Genomic DNA, 20,580 nt, shown 5'->3' with positions numbered 1-20,580 from the left:
GCAGCCGTCCAATCTATTCCTATTTGCAAATATGGTCAGCGTGGCTTTGACCTGAAAGCGACGTCCATCGTTTCATCCTCGTCCCGGACCTAATCCACGCAGCGATAATCTGGTTAACTGGAGCTGTTTGCGAAATGAACAAAGGCCTAATCTAATTCCCATTTAGCACTAATTAAGAGATTATTGACCTCATCCAATTATCATCACCATCAAGCTTCATCAAAAGGCAAACAGCAAATTCATGAATTGAACTTTATCACCAGCCTGTCATTATGAGTGAACTCGGATAAAATACACAGACACACACACACACACGTGCGCACACACACACATACGCTCCACCTAAAGTGTTTTACTGTCCAGAATGTCAGCAGTCATCTTCCAACACCATGGCCTGTCACAGAATGTCAGAATGCATCTGAAGTGTGTGTACGTGCATGCGCGTGTGTGTTAGAAAAAGAGTGATTGGTAGGCTGTATATATATTGCATGTATTAGAAAGAGAGAGAGCGAGAGACAGAGAGAGAGGGAGAGAGAGAGAGAGGGAGAGAGAGAGAGCGAGAGAGAAAGAAACAGAAGCTAAGGGATGGAGGAGCTGGAACAGGGAGGGTTTGTCCTTGAAGGAGGACAGAGGTGTTCAGCTGGATCTAATGTGATGGAGGAAACAACTGGAGCACACACACACACACACACACACACACACACGCTGCATTGCTTCTCAGATTTTTTTTTTAAAAAAAAGAACATTTAATCCATCTGACTAAATGTGTTTGTCCCGTTGCAGCCTGCACAGAGCAGCCTTTTTCTACTCGTGGCATTGGACAGCAATAGCCTGGCCCCGTCCCAATTGGGCTCTGCAAAGGTCCTCGGCATCATCATCATCATTATCATCACGAGCAGCGCCTCTCGATGCACCAGCACATGATCAAAGACAAGCGTCTCAATCTTCTTCCCTCAGCACAGAGCCGTTGTGGCATCTCGGTCCTGCCATAATCCTCTCATTGATCTATTTCACAGAGTTCAGTGCGTCGGGCCTTCTGGGTTGAGGGTTAAAGATGCCGAGGAATGTCTGCCAGAGTTTGCTGCACTCAGCGCCAGAGCTCGGTAAGGCCCGACCGAGTGAGCTGTGTGTTGTCCTTTCCGCAAATTGTTTTCAATATATTCTGAATTGATTTCATCCATTTATTCTTGCATTCTTGCATTGTTTTATTCTTTTGGAAGCGCATTCATTGCTTTTGTATATACTCTCAGTAGAAGCAATTAAAATTTATTTCCAATGCAATACCTCTGCATGAAATATGGGGACAAATTAATTCACCTTATTCCTTTCTACCCTTTGAAGTCCGTAAGGGGGAATTTAGATGCAAAGGCACAAAGAGAGGCTGGAAGGTGTGAAGATGAAACTGGGAACAATAGAGCAGTCATTACCTCAGCTCAGCCGACTGCAGACCTCCTGCCACTCCATATTGCCATCTACTGGTGGCTTGAAATACTGCAAGAACCTTCTGCTTTTTCTGCTTACTTGACATCATGTGCTGCTGATAGAAAAACTGCCCCATGCAATTAACTCCAAGGTAATTTATACATTGTTGAATATTTTTGACAAAACCAGGACAGCTTTAATTAATAGCATATACCAAAAAGGTCGACTGTTGTTTTACAAATTGAAAAGTATGTACATGAAGAGACGCACTTGGCTAAACAATATACATAGTATATGCAAGATAATCATGTAAATCTGGAGAAAAACAATGTTCGGGTCCAAGATGAGGATACATTAGCATTCCAATCCTTCAGTCATGCGGGTCCTCGCATACGTAAACTGTGTGGTGGGTAATCCTTGCTTGTTGTTGTTTTTTTCCCTTTCATAAACACAACAAACACTCATAGGCCACCTCACAAACATAAACACCCACTCGCACTCCTCCGTCTGAAACCGCACAATTTTTCCAAGCTTGTCGTGCACACACACACACACAAAGTGCACTGTGAAATTGGGTCAGCAGTGGAGAGTAGGCTTTAATGCTGAGCACATACGCTCCCTAAAACTGATCTACATATTCATGTGGGTGGCTATCAAAATGACACACACACACACACACGCATTCGTATGAAAACATGCACGTACGTAAATAACTACATGCATGGACACATTGTCCCAAACTTAGCCATCCCACGCACGTGCCCACATGCGCACACACACACACACACACACACATGCAAATGCCCGCACAAGGACAAGTAAGCACAAAGACTCACGGAATGTCACAGATATTGCAACTGTCAGCATTCTTCACAGGGCATGTATGTTCTTCCCATTCTAATTTTGGGGCCTAGATGAGCTCCTTCCGCTCCTGCAGTCTATCTATTACCCACACTTGTGTATCTTGTGCCATTGGCAAAAACAGCAAGGAGAGGTCCTGCTAAATTTCCAAATACCTTTGTGAAGAGTCACAAAAACCTGTAATGCCGATTTTGCTCAGGTAAGTTCAGGAGGGAGACAGAGCAAAATGAGATGCCATGAGAGACGCGGAGGTATCTTCCTGAGGATATACTTGTCAAAAAACAGATTTCTGACTACTTTTTTTGCCAGTGGCTTCCTTTGACAAAGCGTTTTAGACTAGATTGCAGAAGGAAGGAGGCTCGTGCTGGTAGGTGAAAAGTGAAAGGATGTAACAAAGGATTCAGCAGGCAGATAGCTCTGACAGCCACTTGGGGTGGGGGGCCGGGGGTGTATTGGATGGAGGAAAAGGGTGGGGTGGCACTCTCTTTTGAAGGGAGGGAGGGATGGTCGGGTGTGTGCGTGCATGTGTGTTTGGGGACCCGCGCAGTGAGGACTGAACATTGTGATTTATTTCAGAATACTAATGTGGCTTTGATCTCGTCTGCTTAAGAAACACCCTGCTGGGACGATGGGACTGCTGGGCACACATACACCTCTCTCTCTCTCTCTCTCTCTGTCTCTCTCTCTCTCTCTCTCTCTCTGTCTCTCTCTCTGTCTCTCTCTCTGTCTCTCGCTCTCTCTCGCTCTCTCTCGCTCTCTGTCTCTCTCTGTCTCTCTCTCTCTCTCTCTCTCTTTCTCTCTCTCTTTCTCTCGTTCTCTCTCTCACTAATACATGCACACAATATATATACAGCCTACCTATGATCCCAGAACAGCACTCATATGCATACACGCCCTCAATTGCTCACATAAACACACTCCGAGGCATCTAATCTACTTTAACTATCTTCAAATCCTTAGAGATCCAATTACAAAGATAGAGGGGTATTTGTTTTTCCCGGTGCATCCTAAAAGACTCATTAAATTTTCATGTAGCGCTAAAATTATGTGATACATCACAAATGTCTTTTCATTTTCATAATTTAAGGGGAATATGTTTAAACGGTGCCTTCTGTTATTATTTAAATCAGATACAGCGATCAAAGGTTCTTACCTTTCTTGCTTTTTTTTTTTGGCATCGTTCCAGTCACGGTGATGACAAGGATCCGGTTTATCGGGCCGCAACAATCAAATCAAAGACCCACTAAAGCTTCAACACTTGCGATTCAAATTTGTACCCAGGAGGAATAAAAGATTTCCAGGCCCATTTTTACCTTACATATCTGGCCGGTCACTTACTACACCGGTGTCAAAGTCAAGGCCCGGCCGGCCGGCCGGGGGCCAGATACGGCCCGCCACATCATTTGATGTGGCCCGCGAAGACAAATTGCGCATCAAATTCGTGTGTTATTACTAGAATTGCAAATTGTCTTCACTTTTAATAATACCTCCGTATTTTTCTAAATATTTGACCAGTTTGATTTGAAAACGAGTTATTTGTCAGTTTGTTTTGTGGCTTTTACTGTTTATAATATGAGGTGCTCATGCATTTATTTTGGTCGACAGTCATAATGGCCCTCCGAAAGAAGCTATGTCTACAATGCGGCCTGCGAAAAAAATGAGTTTGACTTACTACCTTGAAAAAAGGACTGCAGTTCATTGCCCTTACTTCTCTGTGAATACAACTGCGTAAACACAACGGAACACACACAATAACAAATTCCGCTCTCGTGTCCCTGACCTGTTCGTAGCTCGAACACTCCCGAGCTCAGGAAGAATAGATAATGATTTACTGGAAGAATAGTTTAGGCGATTTCGCATTAGCCTGACAAGCCAGACTCAATGCTAAGGAAATTGGTTAGGGCTTACAAATGATCAGAATATGTGCAACATGGAATGTCTGCGCTCTCTCCTTTTGTGTGATTTTAGGTTCGATAAACGCATTCGAAGCTTTGCAAGAAATTGACTTGCAGACTAGAAACACTTGAACCAGGCCTGAGCTGATCACAAATGGGTTTATTGGACAAAAAAGGAGTCACAGAATTGTCCCGCATCCAGAGGGAAACAGACTCAAATGGAACACTTTAAAGCCGCCCTGCTTCCGATTGGTCGGGAATTCACGTTTCTTCATGTGTGTAAGAAACAGCATACTTTAACAGTGTTATGTGACTTGAAAAACATGATTTATAATGGCGCCACAAATATGATATGTAAGACCAAGGCTAAGCGACATTGAAGAACATTCATATCCTCACTAGATTTACAATTGTGTCCAAAGTGTGACCTGCAAGGCCAGACTGTTCCCACGCTTACTGGATCAAATTATTCTTACATGACCATCATTGTTTTGTTTTTTAACACAAGTATATATACTTCTACCCGAGTAGTGTGTTTTACCTCGTCTCACTACTGAACTGTGCAGGTTGACCTGCGCATCTTATACGAAACAATACAATTCAACATAATAATTGCGATTTAGTTTTAAGATGATTGCTTTTGTATACAAACAAAAAATGTAAGCTTCAACGGCGCTGTGAATTCTGTTTTCATAGTGCAAAGGTGGTCAGGAGTGCTGTCTACCGACGAGATGCGTAACTGCAGGTGAGGGGGCGGAGCTTATTTTCTTCATCCTCGTACATTTTGCAAAGGGGTTTATTCGAAGAAAGCGGAAGACAGAATGTGGGAAGAAGACCTTGTAGCGCGTCTCAACGACAGAGAATACACAAACTGGCTCAAAGCAGGACGTTGTCTGTATATCCTGAAAGACGTTCTCCATCACTTCACCAATGAGCAGATGCAACGTTTTCACCGAGATTTGCTCCGTAAGAAGCCTTCTCTCCGTGAACAATGCCAACGATCATGCCAGTCCGGGGACATTAAGGTGTGAAAACACTTTCTCTTTTGTTACTTTTAGCGGAGTCCTAGACAAAGGGAAAGTTTTCAATAGACTTAGTCAAAGTGCTCTGGCGCTCTATGTTTACTAGTCGAGCTCTATGGCTTGCTCGAACGTGGACTATTGATTATTCAGGTGAAGTACAGATCACTGCAGAATCTACCTTAGTACATTATGAATGTATTTGTGCGTAGTTACTTTTACAATTGAAATCATGTAAAACACTTGTGCAGCTTTCCAGGGCATGTCGCCCGTGTTCAGAGTGGAGGTCTGAGATTCTCAACCACCTCAGACAACCTGATTCCAATGTCAACCACCTCAGACAACCTGATTCCAATCTCAACTGGGACAACTGCAGTCCTTCTGTGTGGAGGACATGCCACTGGGAGTTGGCTAAGGTACACAACATTTAAGGAACATAGCAGAAGTTGACTTTGACTTTGACTTTACACGACCTGATTCCAATGACCTTGATCTGATGTGTAAAATGATTTATGGTCTATTTTGCTATCTAACGGAAGCACTTTTTATTTATTTATTTTTTTGTAACTGCTTTGCTTTTACCACATGTTGCTCTCCTAGATATAAATAGTATTCTTCTACTAACCAATACTATTCTTTTGCCATATGTCTTTCCAGGCTTACATGCCACGAGGTCAGCGCTGTGTGACTTCAGCAGATCAGTGTGATCCTTCTGCTCTGCTCAACCTCATCAACTTCTGTGACTGCTTTGCCTCTGTAAACTCGTATGAAAGTTCATCTCGTGTGAGAGAGGTTAGCAGCCGTAATAAATAGCACTTGGATTTTTTTTTCATGTTTTATGAAACCCAATGTAAAGTGCCACTCTAAAATGATACATTCTTGCGTGTTCCATTTCTTTTCGTTCCATTTATGTGCAAAACTGGAGCTGCGTCGTGTACACCGATTAATGTTGTGAAAGTTGTTTAGATACTGTCTCAACAATTGGTTGTGTTGTGTACGTGTGTTGCAGCTGATCAGATACAGGAATTATCTCATGCATTCTGCTGACCAACATGTACCGGATGAATGGATGAAAAAGTTCAAGGTTGCACTGCAACATTTTGTGCGGCTGTTCAGCGAAGTAAGCGGGATGCAATTGGCTGAAAAGAAGATAACTTGGGTGAGCATGTTTGCATTTGGGCAACACTCTAGCAATGATAACGAGTGTTACGCTCAACACCTAACAATGTTCGGTTTCAGATGCTGGGTGTTGACTTGTCAATATCTTTGACTGACGCTGTGGACTATAGTGGCGAGGAACTACATACTGATTCTATGTTTGACGATGTAACCCCTGAATTAATCACCAAATGGGAGGCTGACTTGATACGAGAGATGCTGCGGGAGTTGCAGCAGATGGCTGAAGGTGAAACAATGGTGAGAAAAGTCAATCGGAATTCAGCATAGCTCAATCGTGAAAGTTTCATTTCTACATGGCTTTCGTGGGGATTTTGATTTTCGTGTCCTGCAAATGTTTGAAACAACTCAAATTCAGTACTGTGGGTAGTTTGCGCTCCAGAATCATATTTTCTTAAATATATATATCGGATATGAATAATCATAGCCACTCCTATTTCTTTTCCCAGCATTCCAATCAGCTGAAGATGCTGGAAGATTTCCTACAGAAAAATAAAGATCTGAGTGCGATGGTTTCTCCAGAGCTGCAAGCCATCAGCACGTTGGGGGGTGGACGGAAGAAGATTTGACAAACTGCCAGGGATGATGAGACGTCCGATTGTCCGACAATCTCTAAATTGGGTTTGTATGTACTTTAGTTCTAATTGGGAATTGGGCAAGCGCAGTATGTGCTTGGAAGAACTTAAAGCCTAACGGTCATAGTTTATGAAATGTATTTTAGGTACATTCTTGAATTTGAATGATGGAAGTAACGCTAAAATCCAAAGCAAAAGATATGCTGGAAAAGTGTCCTTTTTGTAAAATGCATTCATTGTAAGAAAATGTGGCCAAATATTGGCACATATAATCCATCCATTTTTAGGCTGGTGGTCATCAGGTGATCACAAGGAAAATATAACCTATATATCCTGATTTTTTTTTTTTTCTCTGATGTTATATGTTCCTTGGCACAATCAAATTTGAGAAACACTGGGCAAATAGTGCCTGATATTCTTTTACAAAGTAGTTCAATGATCTCTAGTACAAGAGTTCATCGACAATGTGTGTTTTGATGTCATGTTGTTGGCGAAGAGCGCATTCATCAAGTGGACAAAGAGAACACGAGAAGAATAACGCAGTACAAGGGCATCCATCACTGGTCTTCTGTCTGTTGGTTGTGTCAAATTACAAACGAGTATCAGGACCCAAAAAAAAATCTCTGCTGACAGGATTATAAAAGAGACGTCGCTGCTTTAAATCATTTTGACTAATAATGTCTCGGTATCACCAACCGCTTGACCTTGGAAATACAGTACTGTCATTTCTTATTGCTGGTATGACGACAGAACACCGCGGTGTTTTAGCAAAACAGAATCTAGGAAAATATGCCATTTATTATTACAGAAGGACATTTGACTTTGTGACGCTCATAATTGATCTGACAGTGTCAGTGTTGTGTACTGCGTTGTCTCTGCTGCGCATCTCGTGTTTGCCAACATGTCACTTTGACGATGCTCGCTCCATTAGTTACCCCTCTGGGCATATCAAGTTGTAAATGATCTTGCAGTTTGTCCTTCACATCTGGAACACTAGTATGTTTTGGCCCATCAATATGACACTAGTTCCTCTCTTTGGAGTCATTTGATGTTTTGTTCTAATAAGGTGCTTAGCATTTCGAGTATCGTTATATTTCCAGACTGAAGACAAGCCTGTCTGAACGGGCCTGATTCCCTTTTAAAAATGTAATTTCATTTAAAATCCAAAAGTATTCCGTTAAATTAAGCAGAAAAATGAGTACTGTCATAATAATTGTTTGATTCATGCCATTAACTTTAATGACTTTTCTCTGCATCCTCCACCACTGTAATCTCCTCTTCATATTTCACAGATGGAGAAGGATGATAAAACTGTAAAAAAGAATATTTTAATGAAGAAAAAAACAACAGTTATTTTCTTGATTATTACATGTGTGGAGGGATTCATTGTGCAACAAGTGCGAACAAGCGTAGCCATATCCTTACATTGAATGCGTTGTTTTCCTCCAGAAAATGTTTGTACTTTAATGGGGGACGAGGAATTGTGGGATACAGAACCTGTGCCACCCTAAAAAACAAAAAAAAAAGTGTAAGTGCTTACGCGCGTTACGTGAATTTCCAAACAAATAAATACGTTTTTCAGTCGAGAAGTGAGAAAAACAATCAGGCCAGGCAAATCATTTCAGAGTCACACTTTAAAACCAAGACACAGTACCTGTGATTGCGGACCAACAACAGCAGAGTCAGAAGGATCATAGGTAGTCCAAGTGCGATTGCGACGATTATCGCGATGTTGAATGTGTAAAAAGACTGTTGTATTACTGTGAAGAGAGGGGAAAAAGAAAAAAGCGTTAACTGCACTCTGAACTGAGCTGATTACATTTAGTAGACTGGAAAATGAAAACAAGAAAATACAGTGCGACTTCAAAATCAGACACCACTAAGGTTGTACAGGGCTGTCTCGGAAAATCTGAATATTGTGATGAAGTTCTTTATTTTCTGTAATGCAATTAAAAAACCAAAAATGTCATCCATTCTGGATTCATTACAAATCAACTGAAATATTGCAAGCCTTTATCATTTTAATATTGCTGATACATACAGCTTAAGAAAACTCAAAAATGCCATAATCAGCAGTATTAAAATAATAAAAGGCTTGCAATAATTCAGTTGATTTGTAATGAATCCAGAATGGATGACATTTTTGTTTTTTTAATTGCATGACAGAAAATAAAGAGCTTTATCACAATATTCTAATTTTCTGAGACAGTCCTGTATAGTGTTGAAAATGTGTTCAGAATTCAATACACCTTGAATGAAATCAGACCACCCCCCCGGTAAGGTGTATAAATAATATTTTAAGGTAGAATGACTTGATACTCACTGATAGTGTCACTCCAGTCGCTCCATAATTGTGACCCTAAACAACTAGACCTTTTCCTGGTTCTGACTTTCACACTGTAGGTGGAAGCTAGATTGGCATTCGGCATTGTATGTGACAGCTCGCAACATTGGATTTGTGTTTGTTCCTGTTCACCAATGAATCACAGCAATTTAAACATACAGTATAGTGTGTATTTTATGTCGGGAATATTATTTCGAGTACAGTATAATTTACCTGGTTGCCCACAGCCAACTGGTATTCAAAGCACAAGGAGCGGTAGTTAGCACGTCCGCGGGGCTTGTCCCAGGTCACCACTAGGTCTTTATCTTTGACTGAAGCAGAAATGTTTCCAGGTGGAGGTAAGACCTCTGTCAAGACAATAAAAAAATAAAAACAGTTTCATCCAGGAACAACTCACTTGAATACATCATCAATGTAAATACCTCCTCACAAAAGTTTAGACTTTTATTTTTCGCACATAAAACAATGAATCAGTACCTAGTTAGCAGTTTTGCGATTATTGTATTTAGAACAGATTTTTCAGAATAAAACTAATTTGTCATAATTTCCTAAATCATACTATATTTTTGAAATTGTTTTCAAAAAGCAGAATTGAAACACATTGTCTATTACCCATCATTTCAGTGTCGTACACATAGCTGTAGACGGCCCATTGATGGTGCAGGGACACATTGAATTGAACGATCACATACAACCACTCGTATTGCTTCAGAGCAATGCACGTTGATCCAGAATGTTGTTTTGATATAAGATGAAGGGGCATAACTGTGCGGTTATTATCACAAATGCTGCAAGGAAAATCAGATACAAAATGCAAAGGTGTCAACATTTTGATTCATGTTCATTACACCATTGAGTAAAGTTCAAATAATAGAAATACAAACCTGATATGAACATAAAGTTGAGACTCCTTATCTAAAGTGGGGAAGATCCACGAGCAGTTGAGTAGATTTGTTGGATAAAGGGAGCAGTTAAAGTTATTATTCTCTTCAATATCCATAAAGTTATGCTCATGCAATGAGGAACTCAACAGTTGGAGCTGGAGGAAGGGGGGGGGGGGGGGGGGGGGCAAATGTAAGCAACTTGGATTTGCACAGAATAGGAACTTGGAAGTTCAAGCATGTGTTTCATACATTGTCGATGGATTTTTCATCCTGACAGACTTCCACGTTGGTGGTCTCCGCTGAAAAGGAATACGGATGCAGTACATCAGATGAACTTTGTATTTTTGGATTTTCACCACGGGGATTACTGTTTAAATTGCTGTCCCTTTCTTCTGGCAGTGAGGCCATAATGGTGAATTGACTCCGGGATGGTAACCACCATTAAATGATTTTGTGTGTGCGTGCGTGCGTGTGCATGAATGCGCATATTTTGTGACCGTTTTACAAGTGATCAAACGTTATCTACCACTTTGAAAGGCCCATAGAATCAGCAGACTGCAGCAAACTAGTGGATGAAGCGGACACACCTTCATTGCTAGCCTGCAAGTGCACACATGCAAACAAACATAAGCAAGCAAAGAAAAAGAATAGCCGTTCATAAGACTCAAGACATACTGTTATTAGCCAATGCAAAATAGTTTCCTGTCTTTTCAAACTTCCTCTTTGTGTTTACAAAAAAAAAAAGCTGTCATTTGGTAAACTGCTTGATAAATCCAAAGGTATTTCGATAGACATTTGAGCTGCTATAGCCTTCCTGTTACCGTCAAATGTTGGTTCAAGTGACACAAACAAATACTCCCATCTTGCATTGTTCAAAAACAATACAGCTTTGTCAACAGTCATTTGACTTAACTCCTCAAGCGGTGATAAATAAGGACGTATGGCAAATATCCTTCATTGCCTTTTTAAATGTGAAAATATAAAGATAACTTAAGAAAAAGTTCTTACCTCCCACTTTGTTGATATTCCTTTGCTCTCTGTCTGAAGACAATGACACATTTCTGAGGAAAGAAGAAGTATGATGTCACAAGCCGTTCATGAGCTTCAGGGAACCGCCTGTTTCTGGAGTTCAACATTTTTACAAGTACAGTATTTGAATGTGGTACAAAAAAATTAACCATGCAAACATGTAAACCTAACACCTAGTATGTGATCAAATTCCCATTAACAAAGTTTGATCATTTAGACTAACTTGTCTACATCATCTTATTTCGGATTGATATGTAATTCACGATTCAGATGATATGGACTAACGTGTTGGCACACCCAGTATGTGAAAATGGACAGATGGGGTTTTTTTTCCAGTCATTTCTGCATGTTTGGAAAACATTCTCTCACAAATAAGGTCGGTGTGAAGCGAGGCAAAAGAGATTTACATATATACAATTTATGGATGGATGATAATGAAATAAAATATCAAATAAAATTTTACAAAAACGATGAAGTAGTTTGTTGAGCGTCAAGTCGGTTATTTGAAAATTGGCCTGCCCACTTACACGCAGCTTTACGGCACTCGATCCCCGGTTGCCGTGACAACGCTTGACAACTCGTCTGTCGTCTGTTCTCTGAAACATAAAAGAGGCTTTCCAGCGGAGAAGAGAAGCCCAAAAGACCTGCACACAATGTTGACCACAATCGGTGTGTCGTAGCGCTTGTCCGTCTTGTCACCCAGTTTATGCGGCGTTTGATATTTCCCACCACGGGTGGAACGTCTGTTTTCAACACAGGACGATAATGGAGGCGCCCGATGAGGTGGAAAGTCCAGATTACCCCTTGGAGGAGACCAAGCGAGCCAAGGACGATGCTGAGATGGAGGTCTCCGAAGAAGCGATCACGTTCCTGTCCCTCATTGGTGAGTCCATGGGCGAGCTACCGTTTATACAAAAGTTATGCACACGCCTGAGAGAGGGCACGACCACCTGTTTTTGGCGCCTGGAGTACTGAAACACTCAAACCACGACCAGACACGGCCAGATTTAGAATGAGATTTCAAATAACCTGCAAAGTATAAGAAAAGAAAAGAAAAGAAAAGAATGAATAGAAATTCAGTAGCAGCCCTTGCGCACTGTCATGTCAAATTTCCCATCCCTCCTTATAGATGACCAACCATCTGATCAAATAAATCAGCATTTTTAGCATGACTTCATTGGTATAGCTTTCTTGTATTGTTGACGAAAATAGAAAATGATTCAATTCAAATCAATTGCACGTTAAACTTAAATAAGTATCCCTAAACAAGTGTATGGACATTGTTCCTGAAGACATCATGATGATATCTTGGTCGAGTTTGTCATCATTTTGTTTTTTGCTGTTCAAGACAAAAGTGTTTAAAGTTACCATCTTATCTTTGCCAGAGCCTGTGGAGCTGTCAAAATGTGTGTTTGCGGACTCTCTGGTGACCATGTCAGAAGGGGGTCGAGACATCGGGAGGTTCTGCGTGTCAGTGGAGTTTGCCCACAGAGCCCATCAACCATGTCTGCTGGTTCATGCTCAAAGCCAGGGGGCCATCGACAACTCCCCGTGTGGAACAACGGTGACAGGTGAACCGACCTCATAAAACTAGCCTGTACATCAAAAGAAATGTGGCAGACTGAATAACCATGGACAGACACATAAGCATCTTCTCTCAATTGGATGCAATGCTTCCGATTGCAGTCTCATGTGTTTTTCTATTCCATGTTAGCCTACCTAACTGCTGACCTCGAGGTGCTGGAGGAGGACCACCACGAGTATGTCAAGGCAAGTCACGGAGTGTGTTACATACAGCACACACATTTAGGGCATAGCTCCTGTATCATACTTTTAATGACTTGCACCTCTTTTTAGCTCGATGACCACATTTTGGACAAGCGGTGTCACATGGTGCAATGTGACGGACAAATGAGCATTGATAAAGTCACCACTGATGGAAAGGTGAGTTACAACTTACATGCCACCAAGGGAAAAATGTTATTCGGTAAACTTGGGATCAGAATGTATCTGTGCTGCAGATGATGTACGTGTTATATTGTACTGTTGATGGTTTCTATCATTTTGACATGACAGTCATGCTATTATGAGGTGGATTCAGTCAGGTAAATCCCAACTCAAGGCCCAGGAACCAAATACATGACTTGTCCAGCGCAATAATAAAACTCAAGTTCCAGTTGACTGTAAGATACTTTGTGCATGTCTTTCTTTATGTGTGTGTTTGTCCAGGAGGTGACAAGAGACAGTGTTTCATATTCCATGGATGCCCTCAGAGGCCTTGTAACGGAGGGTTCCAACTTCTTGCTCATGCGTCTTATCGTGTTGAGGAAGAAAGTCCCAGAGCATATGAATTTCATCTCTTTTGACCAGAAATTACGCATCAGATGGACGACCTTTGTGAGTGATTGAAAAACTGCAGATTGACTTGGTTTCACGTTCTGTAGGGCTAAATATATATTTAGATACCATTGGGTTGTGAAAATTGGAGCTCTAGCCAACAATTACAAAACCACAAGTTGTTCACACTTTATTGGCTCTGCTGACGGTTAGCATCTGTTGTGTCATCTTAATGTTGGCTCGCCAACTCGACGAGAGCGAAAGAGAAAGAGAAAGAGCAGAAACGGAAATGTTGACATGTTCCAAACAGTTTCATCCGTTCCCCTTTGTGCCCACTAGGGGTCACTCTTTCCTAGATGACTCGAGGCCCGTCTGCCTCTTCAAATCTCCTCTCTGACCATCCAGTGTGCAGTCCATGTTCTCCCTGATCATACGTTGGTTCTCTCTGTAATCCCGCTTCCTCCCACATTCAAGACATGAAGGTTAAGCAAATTCAAGTGAGGTTTTTTCCCATTGTGATCTTACGTTTGTGTCTGATCAGCGAGGACTCGAAGAGGAACAGATGGAGATTGAGGGGGAGACTGTGGAGGTCTTTGGAGTGGAGAGAATTGTTCATTCTGTGGATGAAAGCCCTACGACATGGCAGTGTTACTTTTTACCTGATGGGTAAGATTCATTGCATCAACGCAGAATAAAATATTAAATGATATCTAAATTGCACATTTTGTCAAGCAAAGGGGGTGATCCCATCTGATAATAGATCATAATAGGCCTCACCACATCTATAAATCATGCACTTGTGACTTGTGCACTCTTCCCGTGACCAAAAAAAAAAAAAAAACACACCTAAAGTCATCAAGTATAGTGGAGATAATTGTTTGTTTAGGCATCTTGCTAGCAGATTGCAGGTGGGCTCTCCAGTTGTGATGAAACTACTGCAGTTGCCATCACAGAAAGAGGAAGGTATTCACACCTATATTGCACAGTGTACTAATTCGATCACATAATGGACTGTGTTTATAAGTATGTTTGTTGTCTAATAGCTTATCACAAAATGCCCCTGGTGTGGGAAGAAGATATACAAATGCGTTCAAAGTTCTTGGACAGAAAGGTAAGAAGAGAAATGTCAGAATGTCAAAAATGATATGTTGTTAAATGACTGTATGTCCGTCCCTGACTCTCACTATCAAAATGTAGGTATTGTTTTAAGAGGGTCATTTATAATTTTCCAACTCTTATGTTGAGACTTAATACTGTGACAGTATATTTTTGATAGGCCTTGGTAATTCTTCCAAATTAATCTGAACATTCTTGTTATGTGTTTTACAGGAGGAGCTGAAGGCTGATCATGCGTCATACTTAAAAGCACACCCAGAAATCCGTGCGCTCATTTCTGACTTCCTGCAATTTTTACTACTCAAGAAACCAAATGATGTCTTCCAGTTTGCCAGAGAATACTTCCTCCCCTTCACCTCGGACACGAGCCAAGATAGCTGATCACACTGAAATCTCACATTCTCACAAACATTTTTCAAAAGTGTTTAAAGATACAAAAATTATTTAAAAAACAATCGAGTGTATAAAACTACAATAAAGGTTCATAAAAGTCTTGTGTGGATGTTGTGTATATTTACTCATTTATTTTCTTTATTTCCCTATTTATTGAAATAAAGAATGTTCATGAAAATCTGTTTGACTTTAAAATGTTTACTAAAGTGTTTAAGAATACAAAAAACATTTAAAAGTACAATGTACAGTGTTTAAAGATACAATAAAATAAAGGTTCATAAAAGTCTTTTATGGATATTGTAACAATATATTTTCTCTACATCGCGGATTTTCACCTATCGTGGGTGGTCCTGGAACCAATTATAAGCGATAAACGATGGATTTACTGTATTGTAAACTAAACACTTACCAATAGATGGCAGTAATATACTTAAAATCCCTTGCCAGGCCCAATAAAAATTGACAGAAGAAAAAGAAAAGTAAAACTTAGCCCGAACGGCGACCCACTTCAAGTGTCTAGGCCTTATTTTAATTTATTGAATACCCTAACCCTAAACAAAAAAAACGGAAGAAAAAAAACATTTTCCCCAGTCGCCACCGTACCTAGTATAAAGAAGTGGTTTTAGTTTTCTCTCCTGAGCTTTAAGAGACAAGCGTTCCGACAGCGGTAAGTCATAGTCTACCTGAAATAATGTCAATTGATTTTTTTTTTTTTATCATGCGGCATTTATATCACTTTTGTGTACTAACGAAAGGATAGTTATTGAAATCTTGAAAATAATTGATCTTTCGCTTCCCCTTTTCAATGAAGTCACGCCAAGAAATAATGGTTAAAAATATATTTGTTTAGACTCTGCTGGTAACGTACCACCGTTGCGCTGAAAAGTAAATACACTTGCCATCGATGCTTTGGGTTTAAATTATTCATCTAAAATAATCTCAATGTTTTCACGCAATCGTTCCATTTCCAGTAGCTCTTTAGGTACTAATGCCGCCCGCCACCAGGTGGCTTTCAAGGATCACCTAAACTGATGTTATTTATTTATTTATTTATTTATTTATTTATTTATTTATTTATTTATTTATTTATTTATTTATTTATTTATTTATTTAGGTCTAATCTCATTTTTACCTGCAAGGTTGAGTTGGGATGGAGAGGCTAACGTTGATGGAAATCACAGAGAACCTGTGTTCCTCTGAAGTGGCCGCCCTCTGCTTTTTGTGCCGTGACGTTCTCAGCAAGACACATCTCGAAGGAGTGAGGGTCACATATTTTACTCTTTACAATATTTGCGATTGCAAATCTGTATTAGTCAATGCAATTCTAAATCACGACTCTTGCAGATTGAAGGAAATAACAATGTTTTTAGACAATTTATCTAAGTACAGATGGAATGTAATCCTATTTTCATTTGTGAACAGTTTTTACTTGAGCCTCTATGCTAACTGTGTTTTCAATTTTATCTTTCCATTACAGGTCAAAGATGCCAAAGTTTTGTTCAACAGACTAGAAGAAAAAGATTGCCTGAATATTGAATTTATTAAGCAGCTACTGCAGACAATCCGACGGATTGACCTCCTCAACTTTTTAAAGCTAAACACACAGGATGTGGCAGAAACTGATGCAAATCCTTTTGACAAACTGTCAAATTACAGGTAAAAGTATCAAAAATAGTGTGTGTGTCTGCGTGTGTTTTTTCCCTCCTTTGACCCGAGCTCGGTCCTAAACCTAATTTGTAATCTTCCACGCATTGTGAATAGGGTGATGCTGTACCGTATATACGATGAAATAACTGAAGAAAATGCCAAAAGGATGAAGTTTCTCTTGCAGGACAATATTGGCAGGAGACAACTGGAAGAATGCAATGTGAGTTTTCTCACTTCCTTCAAGACCTTAACACAACCCACCATATTTATATTAGAATGTCATACTTTGTAAGTTAATTTAGACTGAAAACAAAGTCAAATGCAGTCTGGAAAAATCATTGGTAAAAGCAAAGGAACCCATTTAGTATGTGAAGAGCATTTGTAAACAAGCAGACGTAGTCAGAAGCTTAAGAAGCCAACGTACAACCCCTGGGAAAAAATCATATAATCGTCACTCCTGAAGGATGATCGTTTTAAAATTTTGGATAATAAAAGGCAAGCTGTGAATGTTCCATAAAACTTTTTTCCCCCCCCCCCCCAAAACGCCACCTGCTATATATGTTTTGGTACATTTCATATCAGAACAGTAGTGGTAAATTCGATGTGTTTATTTCTGCACTAGATGTCGTTGCCCTCATTTTTAGGTGCTCGTTCTTCCATTCACTTCAAACACTTTACACTGATTTTTGTTTTGTTTTGTTCTGCAAATTCCAGACGGTGCTGGACATCTTTCTTGAAATGGAAAAAGTGGGTTTATTGTCTCAATCCAATCTGCGCGAGCTACGTTCGATCCTGGAGAAAGTGAACATGCAACTGGCATTGATTGTCCAGCAATTTGAAAAAGGTACTGGGCATTCTTTGAATGACGACTCAAGCTTACCATACCTACCTGATTTTATGTTTGACTAATTTTTCAAGTTAAGGAAGCTATACAAAAAGGTCAATTCCGGTCGGTGTCAGTCTTTGAAGGCTACACCGAAGTGAGCTAACCTTTTCAAATTCATCAAATCCTTTCAGTTGTAGCTGCATCTGCCGAAGCAAGCAATGGTTTCCAGGTGCGTATCCGTATCCGTATCTATCTGACTGCTTGGAAATGCCGAGAGGAAAATTGGTCGCTCTGCTAACTGATTTCTTCCTGCAGAATGGTGTGCCTCCATCTGAGACTCAATTCACCGGTGTGTATTTCAAAGCACATGCCTCACAAGATCATGCCATTTTTATATACTATAGCCAAAGAGTTTTGACTGTATTTGCTCTGTGCGTTTGTTTGTTTTTCCTCATATGCAGGCGGCCAATTTTCCTCAGATAAAGACGCTAACGTCCAGCTTTTGTTCCATTCTGATCAGGTATCCATTCACACGTGCGCTGTGCCTATCGATGTACGTACCTATTGCATTAAAATACGGTCTGATAAATCTGATGAGCCAACATGACCTCAAGCAAATGATACAATAAAAGAAGACGTTTTGACAGTGAGACGTTTTCAGTGGAAGCAAAAAACATTCATGAGGTTTGATTTTTGCAGTGTACATCTGAGAGGTCATTCATTTAATGATCATCTAAATCATTTATATTTGTGTGCTTGTGCTGCAGACGGAGTACTACGCAATGGATCGCATCCCTCATGGTCCATGTGTGATTATCAACAATGAAGAATTTTTGAAACAGCCGAGAAGGGGTGGAAGTGACAAGGACATGGGTGCGTATTTTCATGAAGTCATCGATCCACCCTGCACAAATGAAACATAAGCTGTATAAAAATGGACTCATGGAAAAAGTCCAAACATTTTTTTTCTCTATTTTACAGAGGCTCTTAGCTCACTGTTCAATGAATTTGGCTTTATTGTGAAAGTCTTTCACAATTTGACTGCAGAACAGATGAAAAATGAGCTAAGGACCATTGCTACAAGAAATTTTTCAATGGAGGATGCTCTGGTGAGAAAGATGGCAAGGAGGGAATTTATGCTGAATTAGGCTTTTGGGCTTTGCGTGTGCGTGTGGGTGGCATTTTTTAGGCCAGCATTGTTGGTGACTTTTTGAATCTTGCGTTGGGTATGACGTAATGATGAACAGAAATCGAATAATCGCCCTTTGTACACATTCTTTTATTTTTAGGTCGTGTGTGTGCTCTCCCATGGGGAAGAAAGTTGTGTCTTTGGGATTGACGGCAACACGGTGTCCCTACGAGAACTGACGAAGCCCTTTACGAGTGAATTAGCCCCAACCTTGGCAGGGAAACCCAAACTGTTCTTCATCCAAGCGTGTCAGGGAACTGCCTATCAGACAGGATCCTTGCCATTGCCCTCAAACCCAAATGAGGCGAATGATGTCAGACAGAATCAGGTGGAAGAGGATGCGGGCCGCATCGTTGATGAGACGGTGGCCTCAGATGCCGACTTCCTGCTGGGCATGTCCACCGTGCAAAACTACAGGTCATTTCGAAAACCCGCCACAGGTTCCATCTACATCCAGGAGCTATGCAAGCAACTCAGACGATCTGCTGAGAGGTGAGATGAAATTATTTTCTAATTGATTAGGCGCCATGTCAAACCACAACAGACATCCACAACCCTGTCTTGTGAAGATGGCAATCACAGTCAGATATTTTTGAAGCATTTAGCCATCACTATTTATTTATTTTTATTTATTTTTTTTATTTTTTTATTGCATTGCATGTTGTCCTCTATAATGTCTTTTTTTCTTGGCTATCGTGTGTTTTTTGTTTCAGTCAACGGAAGGAAGATATTCTCTCTATCCTTACCCGTGTGAACCGGGAGGTCAGCAATGGGGTTTATAAGACCTACAAGCAAATGCCTGAGCCCAAATACACCCTCACTAAGACACTGATCCTAAAGTTTGCTGGGGCCCAAGAGAAACAATCCTAAAGTGTGCAGTAATCCCTCGCTACTTCGCGCTTTACCATTGCAGATTTTTTTTTTTTTTTTTTGTGTCTCACTCACACACACAATTTGCAATTTATTGGGGATTTCACTTTGGTCATTCCATATAATTTCACAAATTCAAGAGATTCAAGAGTTTTTTTAGACTTTAATGGAAGCTCCAGTTCTTAAAACGATCATAGAAAATAACATCATGTCAGCGGTCTAAGTAGAGAAAATATTTCGGGTAAAGCCATGTGTTGTAGCATTCTGCAGTGACAGAAGGAAAAAAGGAGCACAGACAAAGCATAGGTGCAGGACAATTCGCAACTTTCATCTTTGCTGTCAAAGTTAGAGGGGTATTTTCCCTCTTTTTTTTAACAAAATGAATTGCAATTTTCACCAAAAATTTCACCATCATTCAAAGTCAGCTTTATTGTTTTATTATAGTTCATTCGTCAGCATTCGTGGACGGTAAGGAAGTGTCTCCAAACACACCACCATTGAGACGAGCGCACAAAAACAAACGACGTTACTGTCGTAAACCGAGGACCAAAAGTTTTTTTTTCTTCTTTCTGTCTCACACGAACACACACACGCACGCTGTCATATTTAAGTGACGTCATTAAGGCCGTGTTTGATAATTTGATTTTTTTTTTTTATAAAATCAAAATAGGTACAATAACAATAATCTTCCGAGTTGTTATCAATAATAATACTTGCAATGCAAATACTTTGCTCTACTTCAAAACGTTGTATTTCTATTTCCTGGTGTAATGTCGAGCGAACGTGATAGAACAGGATTGGGTTGTTGTTGTTGTTGTTGTTTTGTTGTTGTTGTTGTCGTTGTTGTTTTTGTTTGCAGCGTTTACAAAAAGAGCATTACTCACAACCAGATGTAAAAGTGCAATAAATGAACAACATACAGCACATTTAAAACAACGAAAATAATATTTCAGAGGGAGCGATAACAATTAGGCCTACGCGTCTACGTAATAAACTA

At 40.3% G+C, this 20,580-nt stretch overlaps 4 protein-coding genes across 10 annotated transcripts; 3 read left to right on the top strand and 1 right to left on the bottom strand.

The window, feature by feature from the left end:
- The first annotated feature begins 4,954 nt into the window (after positions 1–4,954).
- On the top strand, positions 4,955–11,199 carry LOC148387908 (uncharacterized protein CXorf38 homolog). 3 transcript variants are annotated; one of them, XR_015862636.1, is made up of 7 exons: positions 4,955–5,203; positions 5,449–5,613; positions 5,855–5,989; positions 6,207–6,356; positions 6,437–6,613; positions 6,823–6,994; positions 10,454–11,199. XR_015862636.1 is itself a non-coding variant. In XM_088396625.1 (7 exons), the coding sequence occupies exons 1-7, from the start codon at positions 5,000–5,002 to the stop codon at positions 6,940–6,942; spliced, it is 921 nt and encodes a 306-aa protein (XP_088252751.1). In that variant the 5' UTR covers positions 4,955–4,999; the 3' UTR covers positions 6,943–8,564. The 3 variants fall into 3 exon arrangements, 2 of the variants coding, with proteins under 2 accessions (XP_088252751.1, XP_088252748.1); XM_088396625.1 differs by lacking the exon at positions 10,454–11,199 and having other exon boundaries at positions 5,449–5,512; positions 5,543–5,613; positions 6,823–8,564; XM_088396622.1 differs by lacking the exon at positions 10,454–11,199 and having other exon boundaries at positions 4,956–5,203; positions 6,823–8,564.
- On the bottom strand, positions 8,162–11,751 carry LOC148387907 (granulocyte-macrophage colony-stimulating factor receptor subunit alpha-like). Of its 3 annotated transcripts, XM_088396620.1 has the most exons (11): positions 11,733–11,751; positions 11,185–11,237; positions 10,703–10,776; positions 10,426–10,475; positions 10,177–10,331; positions 9,905–10,080; positions 9,506–9,639; positions 9,272–9,416; positions 8,603–8,708; positions 8,374–8,461; positions 8,162–8,259 (listed from the first exon to the last, which is right to left on the bottom strand). In XM_088396620.1, the coding sequence occupies exons 3-11, from the start codon at positions 10,767–10,769 to the stop codon at positions 8,185–8,187; spliced, it is 996 nt and encodes a 331-aa protein (XP_088252746.1). In that variant the 5' UTR covers positions 10,770–10,776; positions 11,185–11,237; positions 11,733–11,751; the 3' UTR covers positions 8,162–8,184. The 3 variants fall into 3 exon arrangements, with proteins under 3 accessions (XP_088252746.1, XP_088252744.1, XP_088252745.1); XM_088396618.1 differs by lacking the exon at positions 11,733–11,751 and having other exon boundaries at positions 11,185–11,315; XM_088396619.1 differs by lacking the exon at positions 11,733–11,751 and having other exon boundaries at positions 8,374–8,455; positions 11,185–11,256.
- On the top strand, positions 11,744–15,152 carry catip (ciliogenesis associated TTC17 interacting protein). Its single transcript, XM_088396621.1, has 9 exons — positions 11,744–12,088; positions 12,591–12,776; positions 12,920–12,975; positions 13,063–13,149; positions 13,435–13,602; positions 14,084–14,208; positions 14,429–14,505; positions 14,586–14,653; positions 14,872–15,152. Exons 1-9 carry the CDS (start codon positions 11,971–11,973, stop codon positions 15,037–15,039), a joined length of 1,053 nt encoding a protein of 350 aa, XP_088252747.1. The 5' UTR covers positions 11,744–11,970; the 3' UTR covers positions 15,040–15,152.
- A 372-nt stretch (positions 15,153–15,524) lies between these two features.
- On the top strand, positions 15,525–20,474 carry casp8 (caspase 8, apoptosis-related cysteine peptidase). 3 transcript variants are annotated; one of them, XM_088396542.1, is made up of 12 exons: positions 15,525–15,718; positions 16,191–16,309; positions 16,529–16,707; positions 16,813–16,918; positions 17,413–17,542; positions 17,716–17,753; positions 17,840–17,873; positions 17,986–18,044; positions 18,292–18,397; positions 18,506–18,633; positions 18,814–19,205; positions 19,427–20,474. In XM_088396542.1, the coding sequence occupies exons 2-12, from the start codon at positions 16,202–16,204 to the stop codon at positions 19,581–19,583; spliced, it is 1,437 nt and encodes a 478-aa protein (XP_088252668.1). In that variant the 5' UTR covers positions 15,525–15,718; positions 16,191–16,201; the 3' UTR covers positions 19,584–20,474. The 3 variants fall into 3 exon arrangements, with proteins under 3 accessions (XP_088252668.1, XP_088252669.1, XP_088252667.1); XM_088396543.1 differs by having other exon boundaries at positions 16,166–16,309; positions 17,722–17,753; XM_088396541.1 differs by having other exon boundaries at positions 16,166–16,309.
- The last annotated feature ends 106 nt before the right edge of the window (positions 20,475–20,580 follow it).

Source organism: Syngnathus floridae, chromosome 14 (assembly GCF_059516105.1).
Source record: "Syngnathus floridae isolate MCC-2025c chromosome 14, RoL_Sflo_1.0, whole genome shotgun sequence".
In the NCBI taxonomy this organism is placed as follows: domain Eukaryota; kingdom Metazoa; phylum Chordata; class Actinopteri; order Syngnathiformes; family Syngnathidae; genus Syngnathus; species Syngnathus floridae.
Note: the sequence above shows the minus strand (reverse complement) of the source record. Positions and strands in the feature narration are given on the sequence as shown.